The 13941-nt window shown below is 42.9% G+C and overlaps 2 protein-coding genes across 2 annotated transcripts; both read right to left on the bottom strand.

Annotated features, from left to right (window-relative positions):
• Window positions 1-104: 104 nt before the first annotated feature.
• LOC101783364 (ATP-dependent Clp protease proteolytic subunit 5, chloroplastic) lies at window positions 105-3143 on the bottom strand. Its single transcript, XM_004984552.3, has 9 exons — window positions 2962-3143; window positions 2791-2883; window positions 2576-2699; window positions 2373-2465; window positions 2018-2063; window positions 1848-1920; window positions 954-988; window positions 770-858; window positions 105-555 (listed from the first exon to the last, which is right to left on the bottom strand). Exons 1-9 carry the CDS (start codon window positions 3060-3062, stop codon window positions 358-360), a joined length of 852 nt encoding a protein of 283 aa, XP_004984609.1. The 5' UTR covers window positions 3063-3143; the 3' UTR covers window positions 105-357.
• Window positions 3144-3633: 490 nt separating this feature from the next.
• On the bottom strand, window positions 3634-11987 carry LOC101782956. The gene is made up of 19 exons (XM_004984551.4): window positions 11555-11987; window positions 10698-10772; window positions 10490-10605; window positions 10257-10368; window positions 10030-10152; window positions 9869-9916; window positions 8972-9171; window positions 7984-8180; window positions 7311-7591; window positions 7052-7201; window positions 6438-6830; window positions 6139-6288; window positions 5827-5902; window positions 5611-5735; window positions 5213-5404; window positions 4909-5049; window positions 4626-4760; window positions 4144-4344; window positions 3634-4052 (listed from the first exon to the last, which is right to left on the bottom strand). The coding sequence occupies exons 1-19, from the start codon at window positions 11687-11689 to the stop codon at window positions 3924-3926; spliced, it is 2979 nt and encodes a 992-aa protein (XP_004984608.1). The 5' UTR covers window positions 11690-11987; the 3' UTR covers window positions 3634-3923.
• Window positions 11988-13941: the final 1954 nt, after the last annotated feature.

The following is a 13941-nucleotide window of genomic DNA, read 5'->3' as shown; positions in this document are numbered from 1 at the left end:
CAACCTCTCAAATACTGGCAAAAAAAGGTTATACACCTAGTTGCCAACACAGCAGCTGGGTTTTATCATGCCAAAGCAGGTTTAAAGGGACCATTAAGCCAACATTTTAATACTGTTAATGTGAATTCGATTGCAATAGCTATTACGAAGGATGGACATCTATCCACAGATCTGGTTTCACACAGTGGCAAACTTTGCACCATCAGGATGGGCATCTAACCATAGATCTTGTTTCATACAGTAACAACCTTTGCACCATCAGGATGCAAACTTTGCAACATAATCTAGCCAGGCTAATAGAAACAACGTCGTGGAAACTTAGTTCTAGCAACAAAAATGAGGTCTAGCACTTCATGACTAGCTGGAAGCTGGAAGTGGTTGGAGGGCCTTGAGGGGATTCATAATTACTCCATCAATGAGGCCATACTCCTTCGCTTCTTTCGCGCTCATAAAGTAATCACGATCAGTATCTACGTTGATCTTATCCAGGGGTTGTCCAGTGTGGTATGCCAGATATCCATTTAAGTTAGCCTTGTGGTGCAGCATCTCATTAGCCTGAAGAAAATAATAGGAAATTAAAAGGTCAGCAGGTGCTGGTGATTCCAATGACAGTCGTATTCCTTAGCATTTGCTAAAGGAGTTCATTGGCTTGTAAAACCATGCAATATTTAACAGGCGTAAACCAGCTAGGTGGGAAAGAAGAGAAAAGTATGGGCAAAAGATCTTGGTCTAGAAAAGGTACGGGCATGTTCCCACTTCGTGAGTTTACCTGGATCTCAAGATCAGTCTCTTGTCCTTGGGCTCCTCCAAGAGGTTGATGGATCATTATTCTTGAGTTAGGTAAGCTGTATCGCTTTCCTGCATTACATTTAACAGTTATATGACTTGTACACCCAAGCATGGATGTTGCTTGCAATGTAAATAAATATTGTGTTTGCAATCACTACTGCTACCTTTGGTCCCAGCACTAAGTAGAAAAGCTCCCATACTGCCAAAAAGAAATATAATAAAGGCAGAAAGGAGTGTGTAAGAATCTAATAAGGTAATGCAAAATAACATCATGTGACGTGTAACATTAGAAGTTAAGCCCAATAATAAGACATGGTCACAGAATACCAGCAATGAATAATAAACATATTTGCACCAACTAACCCTAAAACTGAAGCACAATCTAGGTCTCCACTATATCGAAGCCATTATTCAATACTTATATCTAGTTATTGCACTGAATACTAGGAGCTGTAATCCATAGTTTTAAAATAAGCTTAGTCCACGACAGGATGCACTCCTAAATTTTGTTTATCACAGAAGCATGCGTACCAAAATTAGAGTCAATTCTAAGTTTTACGCATTTCTGTGCTGATAGTTACAGAGCATGCTCACTACAAAAGGTCAGTTTGCAGAGTAATATAACCTCAACAAAGGTAACCATGCAAAATAAAGCAGATAACTGTTTTCAACATCCATTGGGAGTTGACAATCATACAATTTGAGAATACAATCAGCTTAACTAAAAATAAAGTTCAGAAAACTCAAGCCATGTAAGTTTTATTTGAATTAAACTTGCACGGACAGGCCATAAACATTCTAATTATCACAATCCAAAATTCCAGACAAGGCAGGTTATACTAAATTGAACATTCCAGCTACCACAAACAAAAGAGACTAGATGTGCTTCACGCATTTTAGGACAAATGAACTACATGGGAAAAAAGGTACAGAATCACATTGGGATCCAAACAGGAACTGAAACCCAGACTTGAGTAATCAAACATAAATATGAAGATCATATAGCACGCAAATCTGAATCAATTGTTGATCATTCAAAAGAAATATAAATTTGGTACCTTGCAGCTAGTCCGATACAAACAGTGGAAACATCAGGCCTGATATGCTTCATTGTATCAAATATAGCCATTCCTATCAAGAAACAAAAATATATTTATGATTTAACTGAAGCAACTGGTGCAAGCATATGACATATTTATGGAAACAAATGTGTAAGATGAGCCATTACCAGCTGTCACTGACCCTCCTGGTGAATTCACATACATAATGATATCCTACATGAAAATCGACAAGAATCAAGCACTAGATGGAAGCAAGAAACCATATTTGAATCTATAATGTCATTGAGTAAATGGAAAATTTGCTTCACTTACAGGTTCAATGGTCACAATTGTATAACTCAAATCCAAACCTACCTAGGTTGGTAGAAGCGCCAAAGAAAATCACAAAAGCACTACTTATAGAAAATTAAGTATATTGGTGGTTCGCTGTTCGGTATCAACAAACAAAGGTTCATTTCAGCACAAGCACGCTCTATTCACATGGGAATTAAAGCAGGAAACAGTTTTCCCCTTCGTTTTCACCTTAGTGGGATTGATGGCGTCAAGATAGAGCAGCTGTGCAACAATGATGTTAGCCATATCATCCTCCACAGGGCCACCGCACCGGATAATCCTCTGCACGAACACAAACATAGTCATACGGACCATACAATTACATTCCAGTAAGTAGAAACGCTCCTAGTTAAGGAGGCTAAACACTTGCACAGAATATGGTACTCTCGTACATGCTGGAAAAGCTGGCTGACGACGCTCTGGAACCGCTCCATCACCATCGGGGACGGCCCACGCTCCTGCCCCGCCGCGTACTCCACCGGGAAGTAGGGCGACCTCGGCACTACCAAATCATCCCTGCGACACGGACACAAGAAGCATCAGAAACCCCACGGCCCTAACAAAACCCATTCCAAGCACAAGGCGCAGAGCTCATGACAATTTCCACCTGATCGACCAAATCCCGCGCCGCTGGGCAGCCCCGTACGCCCCCGCGCCCCCGGAGACGGCGGCGGTCACGCCGCGAGCGCACCTCTTGTTCCTGCGAGACGCGGATGGAGACGGGTTAGTGCCGGCAGAGAGGTTGGGAAGAGGAGGGGGGGAGGGAGAGGATGGGAACCTGAGGAGAGGCAAGGATCTGGGAGCGGGGTTGGGGTTGGGGTTCGGGCGGAGGAGGGGAGCGGTCAGCGAGGAGGAAGAGGCGGCGGTGGCGGTCGCCATGGATGGGGGTGGGAGCTCGAGTGGGGTTTTGGGCGGAGGGGGCTTTGTTTTGGTAGCTCCTCTCTTATCCGCGAGGCGAGAATGGCAAGAGAGGAGACGAAGGGTGGAAATGTTGGAATCACTGGGGAAGTGAGAGTGTGGGCTTAGAGATCTGGGCTTCCACTTTCCGGCCTCGCTCTTACTTGGAGGCCTATTAAGATTAATGGCTTGGAAAAGGGCCAGGTCACTGAAGCATTGCAATTTCTGTGTGAATTTGCCATTACAGTAGAGACAGTAGATTCAGGAATGATAGGTAGTAAAGATCATGAGAAATTACTACATTGTACTAATTTGTAGGCAATAAGCTTATGGATCCGTTAAAGTAGTCAAATCGACAAAAAGTCAGAAACTAGTGGCATGCTCCGTAGGCTTCATGTCAAACACTAGTCTATCTGCTTGATTTGTTGAATCGGTATCGAAAACCTCTGCCGTATACAGTTATACACTTATGCAGGATTGTATGACCAGTCCACGGGTTATTGCAGTGGTACTGTATTTTCTTTTTCTCTGTGGACTTCACGGCATAAGGACAAAATTAAAAAAATTACCACAACAGAGCATAACATTAGTGACAAACATAACCATTCAGTATTCTCCTACATCAGAGTCTGAACAAACAAGAGAGCTCGCGGGCTTACACTACAGCCATTTGGTACATATAGATACATAAATACATATGCTACTACTATTAAAACCACGCTACAGATTGCTTAGGCCCAGAGTGGCCAAGTGTTCCATTAGATAACCTAGCGCTGCTCTATGCTTTGGGTACTGCAGTCTAGCCCTCATGAAGAGGGTTGGTTAGGTGCTCCGCAAGGCTTATCACAGCTCCGGCTGGGTGCGATAGGCAGCCTTCAGGAAGTTATCGAAAGGGCTGGCGGGTGGAAGCTTCACCATGGAACATGGCTCTGATGACACACGGTGGATGCTCTCGAAACCACAAGAATTTACCTGGACAAATGCAGATCGTGCGAGAATAAGGTACAGGATGACAGCATTCTTGAAGACATTTTTGGGTCTGAGGATGTGTCCATCTCCATACCTTGGGAATGATGGAATGATGGGCAGTAGGAAGACTTGGCATAGGATTGTCTGGAGTCGATTCGTGGCCACTGACAAGCCAGCTTGATAGCTTCTTCCTCGTGCCCAATCCAAGGGCTTCACATTGACTAGTCATTGTGCCATATGGGAGGGGTGAGGTTGAAACGGATGCACCTGCAACCTGGCCAGCAACATGTAGCGCCTGATAACAGAGAGAGATTCAGAAACAGGTACAAAAAATCAAAAAACAAACAAATCTTTACAATATTTACAGGCTTTGGCTGTGTATATAATAATATACTACTGTGATGGCATGATAAGAGGCAGAAAGGGAGAGCAATATACTATTTGTTCATAAACGACATACATTTAAAAACGGAGTAAGTATAAAATATACAATGATGTCTAGCTGCCAATACTTCACAAAACTAGTGCAAATGTGAACTAGCTGAGTATCAAGTAAGCTGAACTTGAAGTACTTACTGATTCCAACAATTGACCAACACCTAAAACATGTGGAACAGACTGTGGTAGAGTAATCTTTGAGATGGAGCTAGCTGTGTTCGTAATTGGTGATTCGTGCAAGCCGCAATCTACTGAAGAGGTTCTTGAACATTCCTGCAATGCAAAAGGACCTGTGAGGTGACCTAAAAGCAATTTTTCATTATGGAAAGAATGATAAGAAAAATGAAACATTGCGTCATTCCAGACTTATGCAAGTGCCTTATCCAATGAACGAGGTAAGCATTTAATGTAACCAACCTACCTCATCAAAAGAAAGGGATTCATCAGAAAACGCCTGCCCGTTGAAGTTAGCCCAGTCAAGTGCTGAATTCGACCCAAACAAAGGCATTTCTTCAGGTGTGAACATCTCAGTGAGCTCCTTTACTAGTACATCCTTTTCCATCTGGTAATGCAATTCTAATTAAAAAATCCATGGCAAATGAAGAGAGGGAGGGAGGGAGAAATGGTACATTTGCTTCATTTTCAACAGCATGCAACCCAGTAAGACCATAACATCCGAACAGCAAACATATGGGAAAATCACACCGCTCATGTACAAGACTAACCTCAGTGACACTAGAAAGTGCAGAAGCAATAACATCAAGCAGTTGCTGATCATTCGTCCCTACTTTCATCCTGCAGTCAGAAAGTATGGATTTGGCAACCTCCTGGTCGTTTTCAGAACCATAGCTGCCTAGATCTGATTGCAACCTTACATAGAGTTGCAAGTCTTCACCAATTCTCAGGTAAGGGTCGACCTGCAAAACATTCAGTAACACATTTTCACTAATCAGACATGAAAAGGGAATGCAATTCTATTTGCTCAATAGCACAGAAGCAGAAGCTGTACTGATAGCTGGGAAATGGCGACAAAGAATATGTCAAAACTTTAAAGAGAAATACAGCATGAAGTATTTCGCATGAGAGGGCATAATATCTTATTATTCTCTGCACTAGAACTTACTTTGGAAGATGTAAAACACCTTAGCAAGTCTGACAGTTCAGTGATGTGACAAACTTTTCCAGTAAATGCCAGCATGCTCGTTGCTAAGGTAAAAATAGAGAGTTGGCAAGAAGCAGGCAGAACTCCTGGACAGATAAGCAAAGGCACGTGACTTTCCATGAGAGAGACAAATACAAAGGGTAAAGAAAACCATAGATTTCAAAGAGCTGATCATACCACCCGGAGTTAAAGCAATACTTCGCAGGGACAGTGGCAATTGGAAAAACTGGATGATATTACAGTTGCTTGAATTCTGCAGCATCAAGAATATTATAAATAACACAGTCGTAATTATGAGGATTCTGGAAATAAATGCAAGGATGCTTATTGCAGTTCGGAAAGGGATCGACAAGTCTAGTTACTCTTATAAAAGTAAAATTGCTACCCAAAAATGTTAACGGAGAATATAAATTACAACTGTGTCTATCGAACTATTTTATGCCATTAGTGAAACTCCAAAAGGATAAGTTTCTTCCAATGAATTCATACCTTAAGGCGGGAAGAAAGAACTGTGAGGCTGTATGAATGACCAATCGCCTCATAATTAAAAGGAATATTATCTGTTTGATTGGCCTGAATCCAGAATGCAGACAGCAATTGGTTGGTTTGATCTTCAGTTAACAAGGCTATATTGGCCTCCTGAAACATTTGAGGAAAAAGCTGGTTATACACCTTAATAAACACAGCTGACGGCAAAGGGAAAATTTTGTAAGATAGTTAAAAAGAAACAAAGGATGGCCACTTTAATCAAGTATAAATGCCCTTTACTTGGGGTGTCAACGAGATACCTGTACAGGGCTGCTTAGCTTTGCGCATCTTTCCATGAAAGAGAAAACCAACTTTGAGAAATAAGCTGAATTTTTCCGTGACCAAACATGTTTGTGATCCTCTTCATGTGTGCTCCTTTCCTTCACATCATCATTGATGATATTTCGAGGTTTATCTGAACTCAAACTCTCCTTTTCTCTCCTTAGCTTCTCCAGTAGAGCGGTGGCAGAAGCAAATACAGATGTAGTCCGAGACTGCTTTTTTGTTTCGTATAGGTACTCTGACTCACTCCTCAGATGGCTTGGTCCTCGGGTAATAATAGCGGAAAACATGTGGTGTGCTCCCACACGAGTGTCAATATCAGGATGCACCATGGCCTTCAGGATCTGCTGGAGGAGTGCTTCCGGAAAGACCTACAAACAAGCAAAACAGAAGTAAACACCAAAAATGGTTAAAAAAAAGGATTTTGTAAAGGATAGGAAAGAAGATTAGGCAGGGAGCCAGGAAGGGGATATTATTTGATCCATAGTAAAATATATACACAGTTATGAACTTTTTATTCTGAGACATATGAAGTATCTTAAATAATTGGATATTGAGAGATGATAGCTTAAATTCAGAGCAGTCAACTGACCATAGGAGCATTGGACGATACTGATGTCAATGAGATTATGTGCGAAAGGATCAGCAAACTTCCAAGTGTTGCTCTGGCAACTGTTGGTATTGAAGGCAAATTCTCCAATGTTATTGCCATCATATCATAGAGTGGCCGCACATCATTAATCTAGTAGAAATTCCAGAAAAATAGTAAATAAGAAATGGGGATATTGTAAGCATAGAAATGGGAAGTGTCAATATCAAGAAAGAAATAGAGCAGAATAAGCAGGACATACTCCTCTAACAACTTCCATAAGACATTCCTCCAAGAAATTCTGAAGAGATTCATTCAAATTCAGATCTTCAACACTGCCTGACTCCACAGCCTCTAGTGTTTTCCTTAAGTGCTTGCACAAGTCACCTGCTACTACAAGTTCAGCAGTAAATCCTCGGGATCGAAGCTGCCGTGCCAAGGATGTTGCTGTCTGAATAATATCTGATTTTGTCTGAGGATCATGTGAAACATTTTTGTGATCCAAATGCCGGATGACAGCGGTTAAAATCAATTGCTCGTTGCCTGCAAGAGAATAACACATAAGCAAGCAGGGATAATATCATGAAAACAGCATAGATAGGAAAAGGAGGTTGTATGGTGCAGATTATAATGTACTCAATATGATGTGATGAAGAATGTGGATGCTCCACGTCTTCCATGAAGACCTATTTGTAACGAGACAGATAACCCATTCTAAATAATAATTAAGTCGTACTCTCTATGAAAAATTATTATAGGTTGCTAATATGTAAGAAAAAACCAGAAACATACTCCAAACCAGGATAAAGAAATATAAAATTCATGTAAAAAATGCTTGGAAGAAAGTCCATATAGAAGATAGTGTTTATTGGTATTTTTGGTATGTAGGCAATTATAATTTTTGAAACAAGTCATTTAGTGAATAAACAACATGCCTGAAATCTTCTCCGGATAAGCCATATCAGACAAAACAAGCAAAGCCAATCCATGTCGGGGGGGCCACTGTTTTTTCTTATCAAAGTATGAAAGCATAGGATCTAGGATGCGTCGCATAGTTGTACTCTCTTTGGCCAACTCAGCAAGCTTCTGCACACAAATATGCGACCATACTTCTGGAGACTCGCGTTCCTCCCTGCATTTCCATTGAAGGAAATCATAATGTATTAAGTACATTGTACTAGGTCAGGTGAGTATGGAGTAGAACGAATAACTTCATATATGTTTACACACGACAAAACAAAGTATGAAAAAGAAAAGGGAGAAGAGCATGCCATAATATGTACGTGGGATATCATTCGCAAGATGACTAAGCAATGCTATCATGGTTATATTCATAGCTCAGAGAATGGATAGATAAAAGAAAAATGAACCTGAAATATTTATACTGCTATGATGTTCTTCCTACAGCTCTTTTGGACATCTGGTACTTAACGGATACAAGATTATATTAAACAAATCAACAAGCTATAGTGTAAGAATCGAAATTGATCTACAGCTCTGTGTTAAGATCTCCACATCTAACACGTCTATACACTTCAAAAGATATTATATTACACCCAAAAAACATCAAATAACATCTAGAGAGCTTAAACATGCTCTCAGATCTACAGCTCTGTGTTATCAGCTCTCCACATCTAACATGTCTATACACTTCAAAAGATATTATATTACACCAAAAAAACATCAAGTAACATCTAGAGAGCGTAAGCATGCTCTGGGATCTTCCACTTGTAATAGTCGGGGAACATCGAACCATTCAATAGAGGAAAGAAAAAAGGCACACTGTCGCTTGAGAGGTATATAAGACTAAGAAACAGATCATGGTGCAGGAAAAACTCACATGGCGTGCCATAAGCAACAGCACACATTTTCTGCACAAAGTTATGAAAGGAAGATATAGATGCATTCGTAATGATAACCTACCTGGTAAGAGCTGATGAATTCCTTGCTGGACGCAGCCTAATGGTTGTACTGCTGATATTCACATCATTACCACCACCTAAGCCAGGTCTACCCTCACATCTTGCTATTTCATCAACCCAATTATGCTGCGATGCATGTCTGTCATCACCACCACCAATAGATTCCTCCGCCCTATAATTTTCCAAGACCGATTGCACTACCTGCCAAATCCACAGAAAGTTAAACCATGAACTGCTGTCCTTGCATTGAACTCATAAGTACACAAAGCAATGTCATTCAACAACCACTGAAAAAGTTTCGAATAGAATTTCAAGAAGCCAAAAGTCCTGTTGGCACCAAAATCGAGAAAGAAGAGCATCAGCAGCAAAGTTAAGGCCAGTTTGGATTTCCACGTGTAGCACTAAATCAACTTTGCATGTACTAATAGTAGTTTGTGCAAAAAAAATATTTCCTCATTTCTATGTGGATCAACTATAACTTCCCTAGAAAAGGAGAAAAGGCTAAACCACAGAACCTGTTCAATTTTTACAATATCATCATGCTATAATCACTTGGGCGTAGGTTAAAAAAGAAACGAGAAACAAAAAAAGAACACAGTAAGCTAATAATTTCTGTGTATAAAACAAGAAAAACAAAGCTATATTTCACAGCTTTAGATGGTTGATAGAACATGATGCAGAACTGCAGATAAAGCAACTCAACCATGGGACTGACACAACGCAAGTCTAATTAGACAATCTGATTATTGCTAATATGAAATAACCTGGTGCAATCAAGCATGATAATAAATTGCAAACAGAAGCAATTTGGAACTCATGCAAACTAGTTTTATTTCCTTTAGTACTGCACAACAAATGACAACAGGATTAATGCTATTAAAAAACTGGCAGTACTTACCTCATCAAAATCAGCAAATATGTATGAATGCTCCTTCATAAACCAGATCTGCAGAAATTTTACAATAGTCGCTTGAACTTCCAAACAAAATTGCTAGAAACCATCAAGAAAAAAAAAAGGAGAAAGACGGTGCAAGCAGTGAAAAGCAAATTTTGCATTACCATTGCTGACAAACACTGCAAACTTGCTGCCCTCAGAAGCCTGTGCTCCTCGCCCTGTTGACGTGAAAGCCCACATACTTTGCGAACCAAGCTTTCAATGTTGCGTGCATATGTGTTGTCTACCTGATAATATGCCAAATAAAATGAATCCTAATGCATACCTAAAAAAATCAACCAAGAATATGAACATTTAAAGCACCGGACATGTCTAATTGTCAATACCCCACCTGGCTGTTGATAAAGTTTGCTAAAGTTTGACACCCGAGGATGTGGATGTTCTCTTGCTTGCTTTCCAGAAGCTCAGTAAGGACGTTCATTAGGCTGATGGCAAAATATGCCCTGCACCAACACATGTGGACAGTAGCATGACATAAAAATTCAGCCGCAAAAAACTCATGGCAAGCTATTTGCATTGCAGTAAACAGTACATAAGTGGTGGCCTAGAACTTTGCAAACTCACATCTGCTCCTTACAGATGAAGAGTAGCTTGCTGTAAGCTTCGGTGATGATTCTGACAAAGCTCACATGAGCCGAGCGCAGCTCCTTGTGAGTCCTCTGTTCCAGAAACTTGGCAATCTGACAGGCAAGCAGTGAAGGGGAAACAAGCAATGATTAACCACATCCTCTGTAGCAGCACAACAACGTCACAAAATGGCGACATCACATGCCTTTGGTATGCGCAGAGGGTTCTTCGCGGCATACTCACACAACTTCATAATTTTCCTCTCATTCGGAGCACCATCCTGCAAAAGAAAAACAGCAACAGTAAGCGACAGCGGTACACTTCACTGCTAACTTCAGTATGGGTACTGATGTCATCTACAATCAACACACCGGAATCTACATTTTATCCACAGAATTTAGGAGGGACAGAATAGGACACACTTTACAGGGAAATATTCCGCAAAGCATTTTATAAAGAAGGTAGTTACCAACTACTTGCAGATCCAAAATACTAGGGGAGCGATTGGTTGGCTGGTTGACGCCTGGCCAGGCCCGCCGCATGCAAGTTCAGGTTGATTGGTTGTCTGCACCGGGGTTTGAACCTGGCTCGTCAGATGCAAAAGGCACCCCTCCGCCTGGTTCCGTAGATTTTTCTGCGTTGCTGGCAAGCCTGGCTCGCGTGGTGCAGGCGCACGTCTCCTTAATGATGCTATTAGCTTGTGATTAATGTGTATTAAGTGGTACTGATGTTTTTAAATCTGATTAATCCTTAATAAAGTAAACTAAGAACTATTTAAATATACTTATATAAAATAAGCAACGACCCTTGTTTTTAATTTTTATCTCATGCGATATGTTATCACGCGAGCAACCAAAACAGCTTCTACATGTGACCTGGCTGAATAAAAACAGCCAACCAATCAAACAACTATTATCTCAACGTCATATATAGATGAACAGAGGGAGTAGAACAATGCATCGAGCAACTGCAGTAACCAACCAATGCCGCTACCGAACCTCCTACACTAGACCCGCGCCGACCGGACTGAAACGAGAAGAGAACAGAGGGGGCGCTACTCACTGGCGTCTTGGGGAATATCTCGGCGAGCAGCTTCTTGTAACGCTTGACGGGGCGGCGGGAGCTCGGGCGCAGCGCGGGGCAGCACACGCACATGCTCTCGCAGGACGGCAGGAGCTTCGCCGATAGGAACCCCATCTCTCCCGCAGGACCCGCGGGAAAGCCGCAGCAGCCCGCGCGCGTAGATCTCACCCCCGCCTCTCCGACCGCAGAGCGCGCGCCCGGACTCCGCTTGCTCGCGGCAGGAAGGATGTCGCAGGCCGCCCTCCCAACTCCGCCTCCGCCTCCGCCGCCGCCGACCAACCCCAAACCCACCCGTGGAGACGCCCCCAAACCCCAACCTGGAGAGACGCTACGGAACCGACGGGTGGGAGGGGGAATTTGGGTTGTCCGGGACCGGGAGGGAGGGGAGGGGGAGGGTTGGGTTGCGAGGACAGGCAGGCGAGGAGAGAGACACCACGTGAGTGAGAGAGAGAGGCCTCGGTGGCAGCGCCAATTGCAGCAGCCTTTCCCTGTGTGACTGTCCCCCTCGCGCGGAGCGACGAGCGCTTTCCACACGCGCCACTGAGCGAAGGGCTTTGCCCCAGCGCCCACGCCACGCACTTGCCAGTTGTGAGGGATGCGACGCGACACGGCGACAGGGACTTGCGTTTTGAACGTTGAGTGCGCCTGCCTCTAGAAGTCCAGAGTTTGCTCTCCACAAAGGCAACGTCTTCCGTAGAAAGTGGAAACTGGAGGTGGAGGAGAGTACAGGAGTAAATTGAGAAGAACACGAGTTCAATCTCAAATACAGGACCAGGGAGAAAGAGGAGGGTAAGTTCGTTCACTGTTAGATTATTAGGGGCTTGTTTGGCTATCTGTGGTTCAAATGGCTCTAGCTGTGGCTACTTTGGTGGTGCTGAAGCGGTTCTAAAAGTATTCGGCAAAACGGTTTCTCCTGTATTTTTAGGAATGGATGCAAAGAGGTCAAATGTCCTATATGCCTTTGCCTACGTGGATTGTTTGAATAGATGAATTGAATATTTAACATTAGTTTAAATTTAAGTTCATTAGAAATTTAAAAAATAAATTAAAGGAATTATTATTAAGCAATAATTAGTGTGTCTTGTAGTTACAAAAGTAGACATAACCCATGCAACCACACGAGCTAACATGCAACCAATATACCCTACTGATTTGATTTGGTTCTACAAATGAGTTTTGAAAGATTCCTTTAATTTAGAATATGATTTCATATGAAATGAAAAAGAATAGTAAATAGATTAATGAATATCATTATATCAACTTTTTTAATTTATTTTCATTTAAATATGTTACCCTTTTATTTTTAGTTTTCCGTATCAACCTTTCTTTTTTTTCACTGCCTCTTTTTTCCTTTCTTTTTCACCCCATCTTTTTTCACGATATCTTTTCACCGACCTTATCCTTTCCTGTCAACAAGCTAGCTGCTTCCTTCAGTTCATTGTCCCCAGTCCCCATCCTTATCCACTCAACGGCGACATCGCTCCTGTCCGACGGCTCGCGTCACTCCAGGCTCCACCGCCGACTGCTTCATCCATAGTGCGTTGCACCGCTCCCGCATTGTTCCCCCACGGCATCTCTCCGAGCTCTAACCAGTCACCCTGCCACCTGCCGGTCCGGCCGCACCGTGCGACGCCCCCATCTCCTGCTCCATGGCCGCCACGGAGTGGCTCTCCGAGCTCTGGCCAGTCACGCTGCTCTCCTGCTGCTCCGGCCGCGCCGCGCAACACCCCCATCTCTCTGCCCCATCTTTGTCGTCGTTGCTGCCCTCGCTTCCATGGGCACGCCATCGCCCTTTCCCGCCGGCGTGGGCTGCTACTGCTCTTCCTGTGGACGAGCCGTCGATGAGGATCGTCAGGGTAGGGCATTTTCGCCCGGAACCAGCCAACCAGGGAGCGAACCAGGGAAGGTGAGGATGAAGCGGGGGAGACACTTTTTTCGGCTCCCTCTTCATCGAATGGCTCAAGTCAGCGCAAATTGAGGAGCTTCTGCGCCGGAGCTGTTCGTTGCCTTGCCGTTTGGTACAGCTTTCGGCAGGAGCTATCGAAGAAGCGGAGCTGAAGTCCTCCCAAGCAGCCCTAGAGTTGAAATTCCTAGGGTGCTGAGAGAATCTTCTCGTAACAAGTATTGGAAAATTGCCATTTGTTTATCTGTTCGTTCATTTGATTAAGACGTCGTTGATGCAACCTAGGACTGGGGTAGTTGTTAATTAGTTGCCGGTCACTCCAGGTTTGGTGCGCCCTAGATGATGCCACGCCGGTTTAATCATCTTGGTCAGTGTTTTTGTCAGGCATTGGATTTTTTTAGTAGCTGGGGTTTCTTTAATAGGGCCATGAGTACGCTCGTGGACTAATGGATCACTACTTTTT

The sequence above is a fragment of the Setaria italica genome, chromosome IX, assembly GCF_000263155.2.
Source record: "Setaria italica strain Yugu1 chromosome IX, Setaria_italica_v2.0, whole genome shotgun sequence".
NCBI lineage: Eukaryota > Viridiplantae > Streptophyta > Magnoliopsida > Poales > Poaceae > Setaria > Setaria italica.
The sequence above is the reverse complement of the archived record's forward strand: the minus strand, read 5'-3'. Positions and strand labels throughout refer to the sequence as shown.